This window comes from Cetorhinus maximus, chromosome 7 (genome assembly GCF_964194155.1).
Source record: "Cetorhinus maximus chromosome 7, sCetMax3.hap1.1, whole genome shotgun sequence".
Lineage (NCBI taxonomy): Eukaryota > Metazoa > Chordata > Chondrichthyes > Lamniformes > Cetorhinidae > Cetorhinus > Cetorhinus maximus.
This window is the reverse complement of record NC_135885.1, coordinates 8,446,847-8,459,179: the sequence shown is the minus strand read 5'-3', so window position 1 is coordinate 8,459,179 and position 12,333 is coordinate 8,446,847. Positions and strand designations below refer to the sequence as shown.

General features: G+C 45.1%; 1 protein-coding gene across 1 annotated transcript in view; it reads right to left on the bottom strand.

The window, feature by feature from the left end:
• Nucleotides 1-12,333, bottom strand: part of myo7aa (myosin VIIAa) — a 198,058-nt gene that overhangs the window by 47,458 nt on the left and 138,267 nt on the right. The window contains exons 29-31 of the mRNA XM_078545043.1: nt 8,972-9,145; nt 7,326-7,553; nt 5,722-5,892 (exon numbers count right to left, since the gene is read on the bottom strand). Of these exons, the coding sequence (XP_078401169.1) occupies nt 5,722-5,892; nt 7,326-7,553; nt 8,972-9,145 (573 nt within the window). The remainder of the gene's footprint in view (nt 1-5,721; nt 5,893-7,325; nt 7,554-8,971; nt 9,146-12,333) is intronic.

The window sequence follows — 12,333 nt, the reverse complement described above, 5'->3', positions numbered from 1 at the left end:
CCACAGTGACCACATCTGCAGCAAGTGTTCGCTGCTCGAGAAATTCCGGCTCAGAGTTGATGAGCTGGAATATGAGCTGCAGACACTGCGACACATCGGGAAGGGGGAGAGTTACCTGGACACTATTTCAGGAGGCAGTCACACCCCTTAGATTAATTACATCAAATTTGGTCCATGGTCAGGGACAAGAGGGTGTGAGTGAAGCAGGTATGGGGATCCAGAATTTAGCTCTGGAGGAGCCTCAGCCAGTGCTCTTGTCCAGTAGGTACAAGGTTCTTGCTCCCAGTGTGGACAAGGGCACAGACTGCAGGGAGGATGAGTGAACTGACCACAGCACCGTGGTACAGAGCGCCATTCAAGTTGGAGGAGAAAAGAGAAATGTAGCAGTAATAGAGGATAGCATAGTTAGGGGAATAGATACTGTTCTCTGTAGCAAAGACAGAGTCCTGAAGGCTGTGTTGCCTACCTAGTGCCAAGGTTAAGGACAGCTCTTCTGGGCTGGAGAGGAGTGGCGTGGGGGGTGGTTGTCATGGTACACATAGGTACCAACGACATAGTTAGGACTTGGAAAGAAGTTCTGCTGAGGGACTACGAACAGCTCAGGGCTAAATTAAAAAGCAGAACCACAAAGGTAATAATCTCCGGGTTACTACCAGAGCCATGTGCAAATTGGCGTAGGGTAAATAAGGTTAGAGAGGTAAATGTGTGGCTCAAAGATTGGTGTGGGAGAAATGGGTTCCGATTCATGAGGCACTGGCAGCAGTACTGGGGAAGGAGAGAGCTGTTCTGTTAGGATGGGCTTCATTTGAACCATGCTGGGACCAGTGTCCTGGTGAATCTCACAGCTAGAGTTTTAGATAGGGCTTTAAACTAATTAGTTTGGGGGGGGTTCAATTGAAGGGAAGTTTAGAAAATCAAAAATAAACAAGAGAGCAGAGGCACAGGGTAGTGAAGAGGCGAACTATAATCAAAGTGTGACAGGAAGGGGCAGGAAATATAAGCAGAAGGATGCAGCAGAAATTAGAACCAGAATGAGTAATAATGGTAAAAAGTCAAAGCTTAAGGCTCTTTATCTGAATGCACGCAGCATTTGTAACAAGATAGATGAGTTGATGGCACAAATAGAAATAAATGGATATGACTTGATAGCTATTACAGAGACATGATTGCAGGGTGACCAGGTTGGGAGCTCAATATTCAAGGGTATTTGACATTCTGGAAAAACAAGCAAAAAGGAAAAGGAGGTGGGGTAGCTCTGTTAATAAAGGAAGGTATCAGTGTGGTGGAGAGTAGTGATAGTAGGTGCAATAGATCGTGATGTGGAATCAGTTTGTGTGGAAATAAGGGATAGCAAGGAGAAGAAGTCATGGGTAGGAGTCATCTATAGGCCCCCAAAGAGTTGCCTCACTGTAGGACAAAGTATAAATCAGGAAATAATGGAGGCATCTAAGAAGGGTGCTACAACTGTCATGGGTGATTTTAATCTGCATATTGACTGGACAAATCAGATTGGCAGGGGTAATATGGGAGATGAATTTGTAGAGTGCATCAGGGATTATTTCTTAGAGCAATACGTTGCAGAACCTACCCGGGAACAGGCTATTTTAGATCTGGTAATGTGTAATGAGGTGGGATTAAGAAGAGATCTCATAGTTAAGGATCCTCTAGGGGGTAGCGATCATAACATGTAGAATCTCAAATTCAGTTTGAGGGCGAGCTACTCGGGTCTCAAACCAGTGTCCTCAACTTAAATAAGGGCAATTACAGAGGTATGAAGAAAGACTTGTCTAAAGTGGGCTGGGAAAATAGACTAAAGGGAAGGTCAGTGGATGAGCAGCGGCAGACATTTAAGCAGATATTTCATAACACTCAGCAAAAATTTATCCCGGTCAAAAAGAAGGATTCGATGAGAAGGATGAATCACCTGTGGTTGACAGGTAGCCAAGGAGAGTATCCAATCAAAAACCAAGGCATTCGAAGTGGTGAAAACTAGTGGGAGGCCAGAGGATTGGGAATATTTTAGAAACCAGCAGATGACGACTAAAAAGCTAATAGAGGGAAAAAAATTGATTATGAAAGTAAATTGGCAAGAAATATAAAAACAAACAGCAAGAGCTTCTACGGGTATATAAAAGGAGAGTAGCTAAAGTGAGACCCTTGGAGAATGCGACTGGAGAATTGATAACGGGGAACAGGGAAATGGCAGATAATTTAAACCAATATTTTGCATCGGTCTTCACGGTGAAGGACACTATAAACATTCCTAAGATATCAGATAAGCAAGGAGCTAATGGGGGGAAAGATCTTCTAACAGTCTCTATCATGAGGGATAAAGTATTTGAGAAACTAATGGGACTAAAGGCAGACAAGTCACCAGGACCTGATGGCCTGCATCCAAGGGTTTTAAAGAAAGTGGCTGCAGAGATAGTGGAGGCATCAGTCGAAATATTCCAGAACTCTCTGGATTCCTGGAGGGTCCCAGCGGATTGAAAAACTGCTAATATGATTTCCCTCTTCAAGAAGAGAGGGAGACAAAAGACAGGAAACTATAGGCCAGTCAGCCTAACATTTGTCATTGGGAAAATGCTAGAGTCCATTATTAAGCAAGAAATTTAGAAAAGCTTAACATAATCAAACAGAGTCAACATGGTTTTGTGAAAGGGAAATCATATTTGACAAATTTGCTAGAGTCCTTTGAGGATATAACAAGTAGAGTTGATAAAGGGGAACCAGTAGATGTGGTGTATTTGGATTTCCAGAAGGCATTTGATAAGCTGCCACCATAAAAGGTTATTGCACAAGATAGGAGCTCACGGTATTGGAGGTAATGTATTTGCATGAATTGAGGACTGGTTAATACACAGAAGACAAGAGTTGGGATTAATGGATCTTTTTCAGGTTGGAAAGATGTGACTAGTGGGGTGCCACAAAGATCAGTCCCAGTGCCTCAATTATTTACTATCTCTATTTATGACTTGGAGGAGGGGGCAAAGTGTAATGTATTCAAATTTGCTGATGATACAAAAATAGGTGGGAGGGCATGTTGCGATGAGGACATAAGGAATCTGCAAGGGAATATGGATAGGTTGAGTGAGTGGGAAAAAACTTGGCAGATGGAGCTTAATGTAGGAAAGTGAGAGGTCATGCACTTTGGGAGAAAAAAATCAAAAGGCAGACTGTCATTTAAATGGGGAGACACTCCAAAAAGTGCAGCACAGAGGGATCTGGGTGTTCTTGTGCATGAAACACAAAAAGTCAGCAAGTAATTAAGAAAGCAAATGGAATTTTGGCCTGTATTGCTAGGGGGTTGGAGTTTAAAAATAGGGAAATTTTGTTACAACTGTACAGGGTGTTGGTGAGGCCGCACCTGGAGTACTGTGTATAGTTTTGGTCTCTGTATTTAAGAAAGGATATACTGGCATTGGAGTCAGTGCAAAAGAGATTCACTGGCTGATTCCTGGGACGAAGAGGTTGACTTATCAAGAACGGCTAAACAGGTTAGGCCTTTATTCATTACATTTAGAAGAATGAGGGGTGATCTTACTGAAATGTACAAGATTCTGAAGGGGCTTTACAGGGTAGATGTTGAGATGATGTTTCCACTAGTGAGGGAATCCAGAGCTAGGGGGCATAGTTAAAGAGTAAGGGGACACTCATTTAAAATTGAGATGCAAAGGAATTTCTTCTCTGAGGGTAGTGGATGTCTGGAATTCTTTACCTCAGTTGTGGAGGCTAGATCACTAAAAGTATTTAAAGAGGAGGTAGATAGATTTTTAAAACATCGGGGGGTTGAGGGCTATGAGGATGAAAGAAGAATTGAGGCCTGCAGCAGATCAGCTATGAATGGCGGGGAAGGCTTGAGGGGCCGAATGGCCTACTCCTGCTCCTATTTCTTATAAGAGGTGCATTTTCAGGATGGAAACCTGTAACCAGTGGAGTGCCACAGGGACCAGTGCTGTGGCCACAATTATTTTCAATATATATTAATGACTTGGATGAGGGAAGTGAATGTACTATCGCCAAGTTTGTGGATGACACAAAAATAGGTGGGAAGGCAAGTGGTGAGGATGACACAAAGAGTTTACAGAGGGATATAAACAGGTTGAGTGAGTGGGGAAAAAAACTTGGCAGATGGAATATAATGTGGGAAAATGTGAGGTTATGCACTTTGGCAGGAAGAATAGAGGAGCTAAATATTACTTTAATGGAGACAGACTGCAGAAAGCTGCAGCACAGAGGGATTTGGGGGTCCTCGTGCATGAATTACAAAAAGCTAACATACAAGTTCAACAGGTTATAGGTAAGGCAAATGGAACTCTGGTCTTTATTTCAAAGGGAATAGAGTATAAAATAGAGAACTCTTGTCAAAACTATACAAGGCACTAGTTAGACCACACCTAGAACACTGTGAACAGTTTTAGTCCCCTTATCTAAGGAAAGATATATTGGCATTGGAGGCAGTCCAGAGAAGGTTCACTAGGTTGATCCCAGGTTTGGAGGGATTTTCTTATGAGGAGAGGTTGGGCCTGTACTCATTGAAGTTTAGAAGAATGAGAGGCAACCTTACTGAAACATATAAGAGAGTCTTAGGGGGCTTGACAGAGTAGATGCTGAGAGGTTGTTTTCCCTTGTCGGAGAGTATCGAGCCAGAGGACATAATGTCAGAGTAATGGTCGCCATTTAAAACAGAGATAAGGAGGAATTTCTTCTCTCAGAGGGTAGTCAATCTGTGGAATTCTTTACCACAGAGGGCTGTGGAGGCTGGGTCATTAAGTAATCAGCAAGGGAATCAAAGGTTGTGGGGAAAAGGCAGGAAAGTGGAGTTGAGGATTATCAGATCAGCCATGATCTCATTGAATGGCAGAGCAGACTTGATGGGCCAAATGGCCTACTTCTGCTCCTACATCTTATGGTCTCCCATCTCCAGCATCTTTTTTATATAACAAATTGCCCAAATAAAATGAAATTAACACAATTTATCTTTAATTGTTTCTGGGTTGTTCATAGTAGTGCCCTGGAAACTTACCTTAAACTTTTGGAAACTCCAAGAGAATCATAAGAGAGTGGCAATCTTAATTTCATAGCTTCATTTTGCAAAAACCTGGCTCCCTATTAACATATTATAAAATAATTCAACATTAATTGTACTTATAGAGAGCCTTTAACATAGGAAAATATCCCAAGGCACTTAACGGGAATGTAAAGAACAAAACATGACACCAAGCCACAGGAGGAGATATTAGGTCAGGAGACCAGAAGCTTTGTCAAAAAGATAGGTTTTAAGAAGCACCTAAAAAGAGGAGAAAGAGGTTTGTATTTCCAGAGTTTAGAGCCTAGCCAACTGAAAGCATGGCTGTCAATCCTGAAGCGAAGTGTTGGAAATCAGGGCTGTGCAAGAGGCCAGAATTGGAGGAGCGCAAAGATCTGAAAGGTGGGGGGCTGCAGGAAGCTACTATAATCAAACCTTTGTCGGACCAGGAGCCAATATAGGTCAGCAAGCAAAGGGGTGACGGGTGAACAAAACTTGGTGCAAATTAGGACACAGGTAGCTCAAGTTTATGGACAGCGAAAAGCGGAAGGTCGACCAGGTGAGCGTTGGAGTAGTCAATGAGCAGAAGTTCTCCATCCAGGCCCCACAGTGCCTGCCCATTGGATTCTCTATTGGGTCCTTGGGATGTAGCCTTCGTTAGTCCCGTTAGCACCCACTCTGTACAAACGCACCTTTTTATGAGCTGCAATGACGTACTGAGCCCACTTCTCCACTGTTTTGGAGGAACTGATTTCCCGGTCGGGAATGTAAGACGGGATTAAGCTCATGAGGCGCTCCAGGATGATCTCGGATCCGTAATCCACGTAGTACTGCTGGGAGGCCAGTTCAGCCAGGTCTTCCTCCTAATGCCCATGGGGGCAGATACAAGTTAGAGGAAGCACAAGAGAGATGGTTAGCAGGAGCCGTTTAACACTTGCAGTTGTCCAACAAATGCAAAGTGACAAATCAAACCAGACTCAGAATTACACTGATTTTTTATTTTTACAAATTCGTTCATGGGGTGCAGGCATCACTGGCAAGGACAGCATTAATTGCCCTTCCCTAGGTGCCCTTGAGAAGGTGGCGGTAAGTCACCTTCAAGAACTATTGTATCCCATGTGATGAAGGTATTCCATTTCTCTGTTGGGTTCGGAGCTCCAGGTAGTCTGATCAGCAATCTAGGTACCTGAACCTCAGCACTGGGGGGTGGACAGGGAATCATAATTCATAACATTTGCCCCATTAAAAATGGAATTAGGATAGTAGCAAGTTGCATGATGGCACCCTCTACATAGGTTTTTCTTTATTCTATCATGGGGTGAGGGCATCGCTTGCTAGGTCAGCATTTATTGTCCATCCCTAATTGCCCTGGTTCAGAGGGCAGTTAGAGTCAACCACATCGCTGTGGGTCTGGAGTCAGATGTAGGCCAGATCAGGCACAGATGGCAGATTTCCTTCCTTAAAAAGGACACTAGTGAACCAGATGGGTTTTTACTACAACTGACAATGGTTTCGTGGTCCTCCTCAGACTTATAATTCCTGATTTTTATTGAATTCAAATTTCACCATCTGCTGTGGTGCCAGGTCCCCAGAGTGGGTCTCTGGAATACTAGTCCAGTGATAATACCACGATGCTACCATCTCCATCCTTGGGGTATGGATGTCACTGGCAAGGCTGGCATTGCCCAGCCCCTAGTCCCCACAACTGAATGGGTCACTGGACTACTTCAGAGGCCAATAGAGATTGGCTTGCCCAACTGAAGCAGATGGACACAATCACAAAGGGGAACTAATTCTTCACTTTTGACCCTTTATTTTTTCACCCTAAATATCCATTTAGAGGGAGACAGTGGTGTAGTGGTAATGTCACCGAACTAGTAGATCAAAGGCCCAGGCTGATGTTCTGGGGAACACAGGATCAAATCCCACTATGGCAGCTCAGAGAATTGAAAGTTAATTTAATCAATAAAACTGGAATCAAATGCTAGCCTCAGCGATGGTGACCATGAAACCACTGAACTGTCCAAAATGAAACCTTCCTCCCATTCTCGATTTGGCCTACACGTGACTTCACACGTCGACAGTGGTCGACTCTTAACCGCCCCCTGCAATGGTCCAGTAAGGTTTCTCAATGGCAATTAGGGATGGGCGACAAACGTTGGCCTCCCCAGCGATGCTCACATCTCGTGAAGGGATATAAAAGATTAAATAGCACAGAAGCAGGCCATTCAGCCCATCGAGTCTGCTTTGAGGAATACCCACGGCAGGTATCCTTCCTGGTGGACATTGTGCTCACCTTGTCACACCTGTACTCTCCAAACTTGACTCCCCTCACTGTCTGCTGGTAAATGAGGTTGGTCGCCACCATGTCTTCAGTGGGGTCGTGCCAGGGTGTGAAGATCTCCTTCCGGAAGAAGAGGCGCCAGGGTGCATTTCGCTCTTGTGCGCCCTGTTCTTTGGCGTACTGCTCACACTGGGAGACGGCGTCCATCACATAATCGTTCCCACTCCCAAGGGAGGAGACCTACAGAGAGGGCAGTTAGCAGAAAAATCAAAGTATGACGTCCATTGAACCCCCAAAAACTCTAAACAAAACACATTGATGTCTAGGTACAGGAGTATAGTAGTTGCACTACTAGACAAATAATAAGAGGTTAAAAGAAAAAGATTTTGCAATTACAAACGTCACTGCCACCAAGCATTTATAAAGCACCTTTAAGGCAAAATATCCTGTTAGGGGAAAATTAAAAATGCTAAAGGAGAACACTAAGAATTTACTGAAGAACACTTAAAATCTCCAGGCAGACGTGGCTGCTAAGCATATTAAGAGTTGACGATTACCAGATGAACATTGCACAGCCTTGAAAGTCAGACAAGAGACACAAGAAAGGACATAAGTTAGATTAGGTGTACTCCCCTCTCACAAAGGGAAGGGGCAGATGATTTTAGCTTAGATATGGGAAGATGGACAATGGACAAAGAGGGGGCTTTGATGAAACACAAACAGTCTTGAGCTGTGAGAACCAAGGTCTTTGTGTACGTGTTTTAATTTTAATTGAATAATACAATTATGTATACACCCTTTAGAATAATTGGTTAGCAAAATCACATGTTTATGTACTCAATAGGATAGTGTTAACATAGGACCTGTGTGTCGGCTACCGATTGGATGTATTGAAATGTATTATGATAAGAAAAAGTACAAAAGTAATGAAATATGATCAATCTGGGAACTGGGTCTTCATTCTTGGGAATGATTGCGGCTGCCTTGTGCATGCTTGAATAAAACCGGTTCAAGGAAGCCTGAGCCTCTGTGGTCGCTGTGTGATCGGGGATTGTAATTTCTCCTCTTCAACTGGCCTATGTGGTAGTTGTTGGATTGGAGGGAGTACCTTCTTCGATCCCAAGGTGCGTTAGAAGAGTGTATCCATCAAATTTTGGCATTGAGCCACAGAAGGAGATGTTAGGGCAGATGATCAAAACTTGGACATAGATTTTAAAGGAGCATCTTAAAGACGGAGAGGTAGAGAGGACGGTGGGGGGAGGGGGGAGTTTACTGGGGTAATCTTAGAGCTAGAGCCAAGAGTCCCAAATTAGAGGAGCAGAGAGATATTCACATTCCAAGATGTTTCCACTTGTAGCGGAAGACTGATTCTGAGAGCAGGGGGCTTTTAAACTTGTAGCTATGACAGGTTTCCTGTTCATGGCATAACCCCTCTACCGCACGACATCCTGGCCTAGAGTGCCAATTGGCCATGGAGCCCCCTTTGCACCTTTGATGGGCTTCTTTCCTGCCGAACAGCCACTAATTGGGCATCTGACGCTTGATTGGATGAGCTGGGGCAGCGGGGGCAGGAGTGAGCGGACCACTTAGTTTCTGTTCTGCCTCCCTCACCTCGAGAAACAAAAAATCCAGCCGTATGTAGTTTTGGTCGGACGTACCTTGTCAAACAAAGCAATGTAGAGCGAAAACCCAAAGCGATCCTTCAGGCCTATCTTGTCAGCTAGTGCGTTGCACAGCTCTTTGGCTGTTGTCGCGGAGTCAGTCAGGAGGGTCTTTGTTGTTCCATCCATGAAGGTGATGGGCAGCATGATCGGCTTCTTTGATTTGGTGGCCTGTTGTTACAAGGGGAAGACAAACCTCATCTAAATAAGACAAAACTAGAAAAAGCCAAACTGATCAAAGTCAACAAATGGATTACGGAACTCACCAGCACAGAAAAAGTGGTTGAGACAAACAAACTTAGACACATTCTCTTTGTGTGTCTCTCTCTCTCTCTCAGCAAAGGCCATTTGACCTCTGGCTCTGCCACCCAAATTCCGATTTTTCTTTGCACTTCACTTCAATCCCAACTAAAATCCATACAATCTGCTTTTGTTTGGACCAATCAAGCCTATACCCAGATAGCAATTCCATAAATTGGAGGAGAGGAAAGAAGGGAAAGCAGGGGTGGAGGAGAGAAGAGGACATTCTTCAAGGTTTACCTGCTTTGTTAATAATGTCTTTGTTTTCCTACCAGGATAACCATCCGGCAATGCCCGCCCTACAATGGGCCTTAGCCTCATGATGGGCTGCAGTGACTTTCAAATGAGGGGCAGATCTGAGGCATTTCTCTTGCATCTGGAATTTGATTTTTGCAGGATACATTCCTGCTCTTGGGTTACTTGCTGAGGGTCAGACATCCCACGATCTAGGCTTCAGCAATGCTGCTTTTGAACCAACTGGGTTAGAAAAAGTTTGAACTGGAGTATGTCAAAGGGACACTCAACACACGCACACCTAACACAGACGCGCACACCTAACACACACACCTAACACACACACCCCTAACACACACACACACCCCTAACACACACACACACCCCTAACACACACACACACCCCTAACACACACACACGCACCCCTAACACACACACACGCACCCCTAACACACACACACGCACCCCTAACACACACACACACACACCCCTAACACACACACACACACACACCCCTAACACACACACCTAACACACACCCCTAACACACACACACACACACACCTAACACACACACCACACACACCTACACACACACACACACACACACACCTAACACACACACACACCTAACACACACACACACACACACCTAACACACACACACACACACACCTAACACACACACACACACCCCTAACACACACACACACACACACACACACACACCTAACACACACACACACACACCTAACACACACACACACACACACACCTAACACACACACACACACACCTAACACACACACACACACCCCTAACACACACACACACACCCCTAACACACACACACACACCCCTAACACACACACACACACCCCTAACACACACACACCCCTAACACACACACACACTAACACACACACACACTAACACACCTAACACACACACACACTAACACACACACACACACACACTACACACACACCCTAACACAACACACCTAACACACACACACCCCTAACACACACACACACACACACCTAACACACACACCTAACACACACACCCTAACACACACACCTAACACACACCACACACACCACCTAACACACACACAGAACACACCTAACACACACACACACACACCTAACACACACACACAACACACCTAACACACACACACACACCTAACACACACACACACACACCTAACACACACACACACCTAACACACACACAACACACCTAACACACACACACACAACACACCTAACACACACACACACAACACACCTAACACACACACACACACACACCTAACACACACACACACACACCTAACACACACACACACACACCTAACACACACACACACACACCTACACACACACACACACACCTAACACACACACACACACACACACACACCTAACACACACACACACACACACACCTAACACACACACACACACCTAACACACACACACACACACCTAACACACACACACACACACACCTAACACACACACACACACCTAACACACACACACACACCTAACACACACACACACACCTAACACACACACACACACCTAACACACACACACACACCTAACACACACCCTAACACACACACACACACACACCTAACACACACACCACACACACACCTAACCACACACACACACACACACCTAACCACACACACCTAACACACACACACACACACACACACACACACACACACACACACACACCTAACACACACACACACCACACACACACACACACCTAACACACACACACACACCATTACACACACACACACACACACCTAATACACACACACACACACCTATACACACACACACACACCAACACACACACACACACACCTACACACACACACACACCTACACACACACACACACCTAACACACACACACACACACCTAACACACACACACACATAACACACACACACACACACCTAACACACACACACACACACACACCTAACACACACACACACACACACACACCTACACACACACACCTACACACACACCTAACACACACACACACCTAACACACACACAACCTACACACACACACAACCTACACACACACACACAACCTACACACACCACACACACCTACACACAACACCCTACACACACACACACACACACCTAACACACACTCACATCTAACACACACACACACCTACACACACACACACCTAACACACACACACACCTAACACACACACACACCTAACACACACACACCACCTACCACACACACACCCACCTCACACACACACATACACACACACCTCACACACACACACACACACCTCACACACACACACCTCACACACACACACCACACACACACACACCTCACACACACACACCTCACACACACACACCTCACACACACCTAACACACACACTAACACACACACACACCCACACCTAACACACACACACACCCACACTAACACACACACACACACCCCTAACACACACACACACACCCATACACACACACACACACACACACACCCCTAACACACACACACACACACCCTAACACACACACACACACACCCCTAACACACACACACACACACCCCTAACACACACACACACCACACCCCCACACACCACACACCCCTAACACACACACACACACACACACACACAACACACACACACACCCCTAACACACACCACACACACCTACTAACACACACACACACACACACACACACACACACACACACACACAACCCTACTATCATACATCACCCAAC